General features: G+C 51.1%; 1 protein-coding gene across 1 annotated transcript; it reads left to right on the forward strand.

Annotated features, from left to right (window-relative positions):
• Positions 1-952: 952 nt before the first annotated feature.
• Positions 953-13,402, forward strand: MAM_06205 (TOM1 protein; the record flags this gene model as incomplete). The annotated part of the gene is made up of 7 exons (XM_040825003.1): positions 953-1,000; positions 1,070-8,660; positions 8,742-8,804; positions 8,870-9,046; positions 9,100-12,813; positions 12,891-13,235; positions 13,308-13,402. 7 exons carry the CDS (start codon positions 953-955, stop codon positions 13,400-13,402), a joined length of 12,033 nt encoding a protein of 4,010 aa, XP_040676909.1.
• Between the last annotated feature and the right edge of the window lie 806 nt (positions 13,403-14,208).

Below are 14,208 nucleotides of genomic sequence, written 5' to 3' on the forward strand. Positions count from 1 at the left end.
CTGCATCCGCGGCTGTTCATTACGCGGGCAAGCTGTTATCAACACTCACGCCGTAGTCTGACTGTGAACCAGCCAGACTGACGGGAGCCTAATCAAAGTGTTGATGAGATGACACCGCTTCAAGTGCTTCGTAGTCAGATAACTAGGTACCTAGGTACATACTCACAAGTACGTGTGTACCTCCTGAGGGGTGCCCCAGTGGGCCCCGATCCCAGGTTCCTCGGTACTCTTTGGTACCTCCTTGGTAGGTATTCAAGTACTGGCATTTGAACCGTACTCTCCAACCATCGGGGACACCAGGCTTTAAGTACCTACTTGCGCAGAGGCCCACTCTCTCGCTGAACCTGACGTTTTGACATCCGCACGCCATCTTTTTTCACCTCCAACATTACAGCTGCTCCTCAAACCTCCGACACACCCTTGCACTCCGGGAGAACTCATACTGAGTTGCTGAAGAACGCCTACTGGACCATCTACTGTTCCCGTACCGAATATCCCCGTCGTCAGACATCTTGGGCAAGCTAATCGGGGGCGTCCTGCACTCGTCCTTGCACAGCTTCATCTGCCAAGCCAACTCGACGGCCGGCCGCCAAGCGACCGAAAATAATCTCGCCTTCGGCACGCTTCATCTTTCGAGCTTCAATAGAATATAACAATAGGCTCCTACAAAGGGTTATTGATAAAATTCTTCGGCCTTTAGACTCCGCTACCGGTGGTCTATCCTCGCTCCTCTCACCCAGCGGTTGCCCGCCAGATAAAAAGTGGCACTCGTCCGTATCACCCGCAGACTACACCACGGAGTACGGGTCTTGTTGTGCGAATACTAGGAGCTTTCCGTTCAAAGGCACACCGTTCACTTGCATAGCAGCCTTGTCGCTCAGGCTGATAGCCGGATCGTAGTGAAGGGGGAGCTTGCTCGTGTTTCCGCGGCTCTGCCGCCCCTCTCCTCACCATGGGCAAAATCACCAAGACGATGCAGTCCAAGCACAAGGAGACCTTGGTAAGCTCTTTCTCACAGTAAATAATGTCCATTATTGACGCAGCTTCTCTAACTCCATACCTTTCTCAGTCTCCTTGGCTAAAAAACTACGTCGAAACTGCCTCCACCATAGATCTACCTTCCCTACCGCGCCACCTATCGACATTTCCATCAAGGTGGCCATTCGGACGTGGAGATTTGTATCACTGGATACCGCTGCTCAACCGATTCGACAGCATTCTGGACCATTTCAACAGGACTTACGAGCTGAACCAGGGCCCACAGCCTCGGGCTTTCGCCACAGACGTCCTCCTCAACAATGCAAAGGATTCGCCATTCAGTAGCGAGAAGCAGTGGACAAATACGGAGCTTCAAGAGCTTGGCTTCCCGACTGATGGTGACAGAGTGTTGATAGAGGCTGTTTTGCTGTTCACCCGCATGCTTCTGGAACACTGTGGCAACCGCAGCATCTATGCCAGCAGCCCGCACCTCAACGACCTTCTAAACAGCACTGCATTGTCTGTTCTCATTTCAGCACTAGAAGTGGGCTCGGAATTGGCCCAGAGGTATCAGGCTTCTGTCAAAAGGATCGGAAATGCCTCCCGTCAATTAAGCTCTGTGCTGTTGGCAAACCATTACAATATCGATATCGAGCGAGTCCAACAAATCGCGCTGCCGTTTGTCAAGACCCCAATAGTAAGCCTGGCCGACTCTGCGTCATCAATGACCCCTGCATCGAACAAGGGAAAGGAAAAGGCACACGGGAGTATCAGTAGCAGAATCTCGACTCCGACTCATGCCAACGACCTTGTTGCAATCGCCACTTGCGACGATGCGATGTGGCAGGGATGGGGCGATGTGAAAATACTATACTTTCCACAAGGTGGCCACGCCAGCGTCGACGTGTCGAATGAAACTGGCCGAACGTCACTTCCGTCAACACCAACCCCCTTACGTCGCAGTCACACCGTTGGTAGCCAGCAAAACACTCCCCGAGCTCGAAATATTGCTGTCGATGACTCATCTCCTGTTTTGCCCCGAACGCCAGCCGTTCCAGAAGAACACGTCATCCCAGGCCAAAAGTCATTTGATTTGCCAAAGTCCGTGGTGTTGACTTCATCCATCTATGACCTGGTCAAACGATGCCCCGACGACATGCCGGCTGCTGCCAAATATGAGCTTTTTCACCGAGTCCGAGTTGCAAAGGCACTCACAGACTCGCTCGAGTCTCGGCAGAAAATACTCGCGATCCGGCTACTTGCCATTACCAACCTCGCCTATATCCACACCGAATCAATCTTTGTGGACAAGGTTCTTCGTCACGACATCGACGAGACCAGGAGATACCAGCTGGTCTATCAGCTTGCGGAGCTGATACACCCCTCGGCTGACGGGCATTCAAAAATACCGCTATGGCTTCAGACGTTTGCGTTAGCTCTCCTGGAAGCTGTCTCGGGATTCCATGCGCGGTGCCAAGATGTCTTGTCTGCCTTGAACGCCAATGTCAACCACGGAATTTTGCTCTACGTCATTAGAAAGGCTGTAGCGGGCATGCAGGTTGATGATACGACCGACATTGGTGACCAGGCCAGCGAAGCAGACGACTGGCGTAACAATCTCTTTTCTTTGACTTTGCACCTGTCCATGGCTACCCGCGTAGGAAGTGAAATGGTTTCGGCTGGTCTTATGGATATCCTGGTTGAAATCCTCCACATTCGGTCTCAAGTAGCACAGCGACATCATTCCATGGTTTTGGCATTTTTAGATGGTCTTATTTGGACATATCAAAATGCATTTACTGCCTTCTTCAACGCCGGCGGTTTAGGCGCGGTTGCACAACTCCTAGTGGACGCTGTCGCAGAAGCTCAGTCGTCGTTACAGTCATCCAAAGGTGTCAAGCCCGACCAACAGTCTTTGGCGGTTGACTACGAAATTCCTTACTATCAGCAACAGACTCTTAAGTGGCTTCTCAAATTTGTCCATCACGTCATGTCCAACTCATATAGCTACGGTGGCAACACAGACCGCCTGCTGAGAAACTTAGCAGAAAAGTCTGACCTGCTGCACAGCCTGAGAGAAATTATGGCTAATAAACGGAGCTTTGGATCGGTGGTGTGGACCAATTCAGTCACGGTACTAAGCGATTTCATCAACAACGACCCAACGAGTTTTGCTGCCATATCCGAGTCCGGCATGATTAAGACATATCTCGAGGCAATCACCGGTCAGCCTGTGCCAGAGCAGCAACAAGGTGGAGAGTCGAAGCATACTGAACAACACCAACAGGATGAGGATGATGCTGAGTCTCCCGACTCTTCTGCTGCCGCCGCTTCGGTTGCAGACGAAGACGACCGGCCGCATCCCCCCCCAGATGATCAAATTCGCCGGACTAGGCGCAACAAACCTGCCGAAGGTATTTTAGCCTCCTCAGAGGCCATCAATATCGTACCTCAGGTCCTGAATTCCATCTGTCTGAATAATATGGGCATGAAGTTGGTTGTCGCTTCTCGGGCCTTTGACAGCTATCTCGAGATTTTTGAGAGCGCTCAGCACGTGTCGTGCATGGAGGCGGACAGTGATTTGGCGAGCAACGTTGGCGCCAACTTTGATGAGCTTGCCCGCCACCATCCACCACTCCGAACATCTATCTCGAATGCTGTCATCGACATGGTTGCCAGAGTACGGTGGCTGGGAATTGAGAGAGGAATGGAGTCTGACTGGGGTGCCAGACTGTACGTCACCACCGCGGAGGGAGCTGTCGTCACTGTTCACCCAGACGGACACTTCATGAAAGCACCCACGGCAGAGACTGCTCCTGATCGACAAGGTGCTACCACCGAAGGAGTGGATGTGGACATGGCTGATGCAGCTCCTACAAACGAAACTGCCAATGACAAGAACAGAAAGTCTCAAAATCTCGCTCCCGCGCAATCACTGACGCCATATATTCATGGTCTAGCTAATTTTTTGACCGGCTATTTGTCCAACTCTCTGCTCAAGGTCAACTTTGTGAAAAAGGGTGGCATTGAGCTCCTTCTTGACTTGTGCGAGTCACCAAGCCTTGACGCATCATTTTGCGACTCATCTGCTTCCAGAGTTCTCAACCAAGTCATCACTCAGTTGATTGAGCACTCTCCTGTCCGGGGTCTGCCCTCACTCTTACGCCGGGCGCAGTCAAATATTGACACGTTGAAACCGCTCGCAGACAAGTTCCAGGCTCTCCCTCCATACTTTGGTGCCTTCCTTGCTACAGATCTGCACGTCTGGAGCGATGATCACGAACAGTCCAAGGTTGTTCGCCAAGCAACGCACAAGATCAAAGCGCTGTTGAACGCGCAGACTTTGATCAAGATCATTTCCGACTGCTTTACCACGTCGAGGTCTAATGCCTTGCAGTTCTATCCAGTGAACATATATGATTATTACTTGAAGCTGGTCAAGTCCATTGGACCATTGTTGCGAGGTATCCTGGCCGAGGAGGCAGGCGAGCTCTCTGTTATACCACAGCATTGGTCATTACGTCGTCAGGGCTTTCTCGGCGTTGGCAACACAACTGAGGGACGTGATGCGGCGGGAAGCGACGAAACCTCGATTCCGGATCTGCTCAACGATGCCACCAGAAGCTGGCCCTCTGTTGATGGCACTGACACTCCTGCACCCGTTCAGCCTACGGACCAAGAGCGCTCAAGCGCCCGGTTCATGAACTACGAGATCTTGCACACACTCTTACATCCAATGATCCCAACGTCCTTCCCCTTGTTCCAATCATTAGGCAAAGCCCTCTTGCCCAGACGAGAGCCAGACCATCTGGATCCATTCCCTCGCCCGAGACAGTTGGAGATTGCCATGGCTTTGGCGGATACCGTCCTATCGCAACTTAGTCCATCAGTCGCTCGGGCTGAGCCAACATCCAAAGACTTTCATTATTGGATTATTATGCTTCACACGATTCATGAAATGCTAATTGACCACCCCTCACCACGACAAAGCGACAGGCCCACTGCGCAGATTATCATGCCAGTCCTCCTTGCGTTTAAAGAGCAAGGTGGTCTTGACGTGCTGAATTCTATGCTGAGAGTCTTGGCAAACTCTGTGAAGGCGGGGCCAGATGGCAACGCAGACGAAACGTCGAAATTCAAGGTCGCGGCGTTTGGACTTAAGAAAGTCCTTGATCTCTACTACGTCCTGGTGAATGGAAAGTACTTGTCGGACAGCAGCAACCATTTCAACCTTTGTCGCCAGGCTGACCGTTCACAAAATATTCCAAACGTAGCCCAGCAGATTGTTGTTGAATTTCGTGCAGCAATTTTCCCTGCCATCGTGGAGCTATGGACGTCCAACTTTATCGAAAAAGTTCCCGATGCTACGGTGAAGAGACTTCTGGATATTATCAAGATTGTGTGTACCGCTGAGCACGAGCCTCAGTCAGTCCCTGAAGATGCCAAAGCGCCCTTGAAGCTTTTCAAGTACACTGATGCCAGATTCAACTGGGCATACGTTCAAGGCGTGGTGAAAGAGGCCATAGATTCAGGTTATGAGGAGGATCTTGTTCATGAGGCAGTCTATAGAGCCAATGGGAACAGCACTCTGGCCATCGAGTATTGTCGGGCTCATACGGATGGTCTCGCAGGGCCTCGCAATCCTATCCCTGACGAGGATGCAGACATCTCGGTGCTACAACAAGAATCGCCAACGGCTCGAGAGGAACATACCGTTGCTGCTCCTGACTCGGATCAAATGATCTTGGATTCTCTTCCTGACATATCTGCTGATAACGTGGTTGAATATGTCGATCGACATATTGGAAATGTCCGGGCCGACAATGACATCCCATCAGAAACCACCGGTGCAACATCATCAAATCACAAGGATGACCCCTCTGATAATGTCCCTTCTGTGGATTTTTTTGTGGTCAAGGAGGAGCTTGATAACATGCGGTCCAAGATTCGTGGACAGTTGATTGACCAATGTCTGGACGTAATTCGAACTCATCCCGAGACAGCCATCGAAGTTTCAGATTTAGTGTCCGCCACTATTTTGCGACGACATAATCAAGAAGCCCAGGAAGAGGTTGCCAACACGCTCACGCTAGCCCTTTCCTCTCTAGCCCTGGACGAGAGTGAGAAGCGGCGAAATGGCAAATGTATCGCAGCCTACGCTCACCTCTTGGCTCTGCTGTTACAGGATGAGCATTTCTTTGAGCACAATACGGAAACACTCGCTGATAAGGTAGACGAGTATGTTGGCTTCTTGAGAGTCCCACTTTCATCGTCCACCGACGAACTGCCGCCCTGGATCCCTTACATTCTGCTTGTACTGGAGGTTCTTCTCTGTCATGATGAACGGCCAATTCCGGCACAGTGGAGGCCGCCAAAAGCCCTGGAAGACCCCGTTTCTGAGCCCGTCGTTCGTCAAGGTCTGCCACTGGTTTCTGACGAGAGTCGTACCAAAATTGTTGAATCGCTACTTGCCTTGCTGCCTCGGATCGGCAAGGAGGAAATTTTGGCTACTGCAGTACTGAGAGTGCTTGTGATCCTGACTCGGAAGCGAAGCCTCGCCAAGGTCATAGGTGAGAAGAAGAACCTCCAGCGATTATTCCTGATGGCAAAGCAACTATCAGGCTCTGGCTCGGAGCGTCTCAAACATACGAGGCTTACTGCACATATCGTCACCATCCTAAGGCACGTCATAGAAGACGAGGATGTAATCAAACAAATTATGCGCGCAGAGATCCAAGCGGACTTTCCCAACCTGCTTAGAAATCAGCGCGGTCACCCTGATGTGTCATCGTACCTCCGAGCCATGGCACCCGTTGCCCTTCGCGCCCCGGATCTGTTTGTGGAAGTGACGAATGAGCTGCTTCGATTCCAAAGATGGGTAGCACCATCAGGAGATTCTAACCGATCGCAGTCCTTGACTTGGAAAGACCAGAAATTTGGCCCAACAACCGAAGCAGAAGATGAGCCAACTACGGATGAATCTGCGAAGAATGCAGTACAAGCGTCAACCGAGCCTGCCGACAAGGAAATGGCCGACATCCCAAAGCCACACCACGATATTAAGCGACCGGTTGTAGAAAATCCCGATGGAGTAATTCATTTCCTGCTGTGCGAGTTGGTCAATTATCGCGAAGTAGATGACAAGGAGCCCTCTGCGCCTTCTGTCAACCTCAACGCAGCGGCAACTCCAGCCTCAAACTTGGACGATTCTGGATTCAAGGATAACTCCGCAGTTGATGGCAAGGACAAGAAACAATCAAAACCTTTGTTCAAGGCAGAGGAGCATCCCATATTTGTTTACCGATGTTTCCTGCTCAATTGTTTGGCAGAACTCCTCCAGAGCTACACGCGGACCAAGGTCGAATTCATCAACTTCAAGCGCAGTGCGCCACCGTTGTCCAATACCACTCCAATCAAGCCGAGAACAAGCATCTTGAACTATCTGATTTACGATTTGCTGTGCCAAGGGAATCTCAACGGCACTGCTGACACCATTACTTCTAAGAAAAAGGCCGCGACATCGTCCTTGACTCAAAAAGTCCTAGTAGCGCTCGTGTCCAAGACCAGTGAAAAGGTTGCAGACCGCAGAGCTGACAAGTTTGCTTACGATGACGAACCCGATTTATTGTTTGTCCGAAAGTTCGTGCTGGACACAATACTGAAGGCTTATGAGAAGGCACCGCTCACTGATGAGCCTCTTGAAACGCGATATTCCCGGATGCAGTGCTTGGCTGAACTCATGAACCACATGATTGGTGAGAGGGATAGAGACCAGAATCCTAGTTCAAGAGGCGGCGACAGTCTTCAGTCACGCTCACAGGCGCAGCTTCGTCGCTTGATGTACGAAAAGGGCTACGTCGACAAGCTCACGTCATCAATTGCCGAGATTAGCCTCGGCTATCCTGGTGTAAAGCGTGCCATCAAGTATATCCTACGTGTCCTGCGTGTTCTAACCGGCATCGCAAAGGAACTGAGCCAGTCAAGCATTTTACCCGAGGACCCTGCCGATGAGCATAGTGACGACGAATTCGCCTCCTCTTCATCACTGTCCGACGTGGACGACGATAGAGAAGAGACGCCGGATCTGTATCGTAATTCGGCACTAGGGATGCTCGAACCTCGGGGAGAAGATGAGTCGGATGAAGGTGACGAAGACGATGACGAGGACATGTACGGAGATGAATATGACGATGACGAGATGGATTATGCTGAGGATGGTATTACCGATGGTGAGGATGACATAAGTGATGAAGACGATCTTGGTGGCATGGGAGAAATTGAGGGTCTCCATGGAGAACCAGGCGTCGTTGAAGTCATCATGGATGAAGACGAAGATGATGAGGAAGACAGCAGCGACGAAGATGATGACGACATGGACTCTGCTGATATGGAAGATGTGGAAGACCGAGTAGAGATAGTTGACGAGGATGGGAACCCTCTTGAGGAAGACGGAGACTCGGGATGGGAGAGCGAAAGCGATGTTGAAGGAAATGATGATCCAGACCATGACGCCCTGGACTACGACGCAGAGGTCCAAGAAGAAGGAGAAGCTCATATGCATGGCATGGCACCAGGGGATTTGCTTGACAATATGGCCCGGGCTATCATGGGAGATGACCGAGGGTACGATCCGGACCTAGGTTTGGACGACCATTATCTCGACGATGACCATGAGGATGGTGGTATGTTGAGTCGCCCTTTCCCAGAGGAAGTAAGCGACTGCCTCTTGCCAAATACGGCCACTAATGAAAGCACAATTACAGAAGATGAGGACGACGATGAAGATATCGAAGACGACGAATACATATACGACGAAGACTATCCAGGTCAGTTTGTGAAGCTCACACTACTTCATGTGCATGTCCTTTGTACTGATCTTGACCAACTTCAGATGAACAACTGCCCCCTATGCCATCGTTGGGGTGGGATGCTGTCAACCCTGACACAGATGACAGACATCGTAATATGCTTCTCGTTGATGGTCACAGACGACCCGTTTTGGCTCGAATGGACAATCGTAGTTCATTCCCCGCCCGTTTTCTCGGTGGATCTCATCGCGATCAATTGGGTAAGCTGTTGATTTGCATGCCTTATCACAACATCGGCTAACTTATGCAGCAGGAGAGTTCCGTAGCTATTTTACGTCACGGAACCACAGATCTACGGGAGCACAACCCAACGCGGAGGATGGCGTCAATCCCCTTCTTCGTCGTAGCGACCAAGCAAACGAAGGTTCGCCTCGACCTGGTCAAACTCACGCCCTAGATGTGAGAATTCAACCTGGTTTGCTGGGAGGCGGTCGCCATTCCACGGACGGTCCCATGGGCCTGTTGGGAGAACTTATGGAATTTTTACCAATTATGGGACAAAACGGAAATGGCCAACAGGCTTATCACTTCCACATCACCGGACCCGGCGCACAGCGAGAGTTAAGAGATTTGGGCCCAGCACGGTGGGTCAGAAGTGACAATCGACGCGACGCTGCAGCCCAGGAGCCTCACCAAGCAGTCTCTTTCACCTCAGAGTCAACCTTGGGTCGCTACCAGGAGGAGGCAAGAATGATTTTTGGGGCCAACCACGCCTCCGAATCCTTTAAGCTTGCCAACATCATCACCGCCCAGCTTACTCCCGCCGCAATGGAGCTCGAGAAGAAGATCAAGGCCGAGGAAGCAGAGCATCAGAGACGCGCAGAGGAGGAGCGAATCAAAAGGGAGGAAGAAGAGCGTCTCGCCCAGGAATCGAAGGCGGCCGAAGAGAAGGCTGCCAGAGAAGAGGAGGCAAAGGAACGGGAAGAACAGGAACGACTTGCGCGCCAAAGCTTAGCCACGGAAGAAGCCACAGCAGCCGAGCCACCAAACTCCAGAGGAGGAGAGATGGAAGGTATCGAGACATCTGGACCTTCAAACGAGCCTCAATCTGCAGTGGAACCAGGGTCAACAACGTCCACCACCGATGAACAGCCTCGAGTCATGACCACTATCAGGGGCGAAGAAGTCGATGTTACGGAGCTGGGCATTGATCCTGAGTACCTGGCCGCTCTGCCTGAAGAATTCAGAGAGGAGGTGATTGCTCAGACGGTCAGTGAGCGGCGGTCTCAAGCCCGCGAGGAGGCCGCAGCCGGGGAATCGACAGACGTATTTCAAGAATTCCTCGACGCCCTTCCTGACGAACTCCGCCAAGAGATCGCGCAGCAAGAACGACAAGAAGAACGCCGACGAAACAGAGAAGAGGCTCGTCGCCAAGCAATTATTTCATCTGGACAACCGCCTCCTGCCGAAATGGACGCGGCCAGTATTCTGCTCACGTTTCCGCCCGCTCTTCGTGAGCAAGTCCTCATGGACCAGGGCGAAGATATCATGGATCAACTGACACCAGAAATGGCTGCCCAAGCGCGGGCTTTGAGTCAAAACCACCCCCCGCTACCTCAGCACCAAGGCGTCCGCACTATTGTCACCCCAGGGCGAGGACCACCTCAAGCTGCTACCCGTGACAACAGTGAAGGTAAAGCTCAGCGCCGAGCAGTCGTGCAGATGCTGGATAAGTCTGGGGTGGCGACGCTTTTGCGCTTGATGTTTATCGCTCAGCAAGGCTCCATCCGAAACTACTTGTTCAGTGTCTTTGCTGATGTTTGTGAAAATCGCCAAAATCGACTTGAGGTGATCAGTACGATTCTCCAGATTCTTCAAGAAGGCAGCACAGATATGATCGCGGTTGAACGAAGCTTTGGGCAGCTATCGATAAAGGCAAGGAAACACAGGGAGCGCGAAACTGACCAAAAAACACCACAGAGCCTTAAAAAGACACTGACAAACTTGGGAACTGCCTCATCGCACGTCCAACAGACAAACTCGGAGACCTCGCCGCTCTTGATTGTGCAGCAATGCTTGGACCTTCTGGTGGATCTTTGCACGAGGAGTCAGCATATACCGTGGTTGTTCTTGACTGAACACGAGGTTGTGGGGTCTACTCTTAAGAGGGCATTGAGCCGAAAAGGAAAGATTAAGGACTCCAGGGCTCACAAGTACGCAATCAACTCTCTGCTGACTTTACTGGATCGTGAGATTGTCATCGAGAGCTCCGTCGTGATGACATATCTCGCCGATTTACTGAATCGCGTCACATTGCCACTCCTTAGTCTGGACCGAAAACGCAAAGACGCTACAGAGGAAGTCAAAAAGGATGGTCCTGTCGCTACCGAAGGAGAGCAGCAGTCTGCTTCGGCCGAACAACACCAGCAACCTGAGGCAGCTTCATCCACTGAGCCTTCAGCGGAGCAAGTACCAGCTTCTGAACAAAATGCCGACGCTGGAGATCGAGAGCCTCATCTATCGAAGAAGGAGCCAGGGTCCAGAAAGCCGAGGCAGTTGCAGCCACCAGTCATTCCGCCACCGAACCTCACTCTTGTTGTGAAAATATTTGTTGCTAGAGAGTGCAGTTCCAAGACGTTCCAGAATACCATCTCCACGATTAAAAACTTGTCGGCCATCCCGGGCGCGAAGGCTGTCTTCGGACAGGAGCTTGTGAAACAAGCCCGGCTCCTGAGTGAAAATATAGTCTCAGACCTAGACGATCTTCTTCCCCACATCGACAAGGCCACCTCTGGAACCGAAATTCAAGGGGTGGCACTTGCCAAGTTCTCTCCGGGAGCCTCTGAGCAAAATAAGCTGCTGCGCGTTCTGACTGCATTGGATCATTTGTTCGACGGCCGTAAGAAGAGTGGTGATGGCGCGACAAAGGAGTCCAAAGAGCATGACAAGCAACACCTGGTCACTTCTCTCTACCACAACTCTACATTCTCTGCAATGTGGGAGAAGCTTAGCGCATGCCTAAAGGCAATTCGAGAAAGAGAAAACATGCTCAACGTCGCCACAATCCTGCTCCCCTTGATCGAATCCATGATGGTGGTATGCAAGAACACAACGGCGAGCGATGATCTGTCCCAGGGCCAAATGAGCAGAGGGATGGTCCTGTCTAGCCCACCGCCGGAAGCCCGGACGGCCAGCCTGTTCTTTACCTTTACGGAAGACCATCGCCGCATTCTGAATGAACTGGTGCGCAACAACCCAAAGCTCATGTCCGGAACCTTCGCGCTGCTGGTTAAGAACCCCAAGGTTTTGGAATTCGACAACAAGAGGAACTACTTCAATCGCAGTGTTCACTCTCGAAACAACCAGAACAGTCGGCCATCCTACCCCCCCCTGCAACTGTCGGTCCGTCGCGACCACGTGTTCCACGATTCATTCCGATCACTCTATTTCAAGTCGGGCGACGAGATGAAATTCGGCAAGCTTAACATCCGCTTCCATGGAGAGGAAGGAGTTGACGCGGGTGGCGTCACACGCGAGTGGTTCCAGGTGCTCGCTCGGCAGATGTTCGACCCCAACTACGCCCTCTTCACTCCTGTGTCGTCGGATCGTACTACTTTCCACCCCAATAAGCTCAGTGGAATCAACCCCGAGCACCTGATGTTCTTCAAGTTCATTGGACGCATCATTGGCAAGGCCCTGTACGAAGGTCGTCTGCTTGACTGTTTCTTCAGCCGAGCGGTTTACAAGCGCATCTTGGGTAAATCTGTGTCCGTCAAGGACATGGAATCTTTTGACCCAGATTATTACAAGTCGCTCTGCTGGATGCTGGAAAATGAAATTACAGACATAATCACAGAGGCATTCTCGGTCGAGGATGACGAATTTGGCGTTACGAATGTTGTTGACCTTGTTCCCAATGGCCGAGACGTTGTCGTCACTGAGGACAACAAGCATGAATATGTCCGACTGGTGGTCGAACACAAGCTGCTCTCGTCCGTTAAGGATCAGATGGAAAAGTTTTTGCAAGGTGAGATGAGCTCTCCTGATGCTTTTACCCGTATCCTCTTTTTTGTTTCGTTTGTGCTAATATCAGTTGAATTTTAGGCTTCCACGATATCATTCCTGCCGAGCTGATCTCGATTTTCAACGAGCAGGAACTCGAACTGCTCATTTCTGGTCTTCCCGATATTGATATTGATGACTGGAAAAGCAATACGGAGTATCAGAATTATACACCATCGTCTCAGCAGATTCAATGGTTTTGGCGAGCTGTCAGGTCCTTTGATAAAGAGGAACGCGCCAAGCTGCTCCAGTTTGTGACCGGTACCAGCAAAGTCCCTCTCAACGGATTCAAGGAGCTTGAAGGCATGAACGGCATTAGTCGGTTCAACATTCATCGAGATTATGGTGACAAGGATCGACTACCATCATCGCACACCTGCTTCAATCGTATGTATACACTCGTAAAGTTTGGAAAGGTCGGTGATTTTGGCAGACAGTATGAGCTGACTAGTGGTGCAGAACTGGATATCCCAGAGTATGAAAGCTATGACATGTTGCGGGCTCAGCTTCACAAAGCCATTACCCAAGGTAGTGAGTATTTCGGTTTTGCGTAGAAGACGCATACGATGATGCAGCAAAATGATGGTGAAAAGAAGAGCAAAAAAAAAAAAAAGCCAAAAAAAGCCAAAAATAAAAGCAAACAAGCGGAAACGCTTCGACGAAGCATGTTATTGAACAGCACGGTAGACTACACAACGGCGCCACGGTGTTGAAGGTACGAATCAGCGGGCCCTGGTGTCGTATTTCTCGGCCTCTATAAAATTTTTCCTCCTTTTCGGCCTCCCGTTGGTTCCTAGTCGAGCGCATATCGTTTGGGGACTGCTGAAAAGCGGGCAAAGTGCCCCTCTGGGTGATTCGACTCTCCTATATGGAGATTTGCCACTACATGAGTGTCTGAATTGGTCACGACTAGGGAGAAGTGCAGGTCTCGCTGGTCTGGGCATTCAGAGATTGGCGACACATGAAGGGGGAACAGTTGAATGTAGAGTATGCAAACTCGATTACTTGGAAGAAATATCACTCCCAGAACTTGCTATAAACTCATAGGCTGGGTAGAGATGTGACAAAACAATAATCCTGGAGTTGGTCCGTGTAGTGGCTCGCCCGGGGGGTGAGCCAAAGCCTGTCTGTACCATTCGGTTCAAAGCAATCTTGGCTAACGGGCTGGCAGCCGATCTAGATTACCAGAGTCATAGTGACACATGCCAGGAAAAATGAAAAATGTTGAACACGACCACAGGGAAAAGCAAGAGTTACTTTTGAACATGGCACCAAGAAAGTACTTTGATAAAAGCCCGAAAATGCTCTCTAACACATTCGTAGGCAAGTGGTCGGTCAGTCAGTCAGGGCTGGGACTTTT

Source organism: Metarhizium album, assembly GCF_000804445.1.
Source record: "Metarhizium album ARSEF 1941 chromosome Unknown scaffold_19, whole genome shotgun sequence".
Taxonomy (NCBI): domain Eukaryota; kingdom Fungi; phylum Ascomycota; class Sordariomycetes; order Hypocreales; family Clavicipitaceae; genus Metarhizium; species Metarhizium album.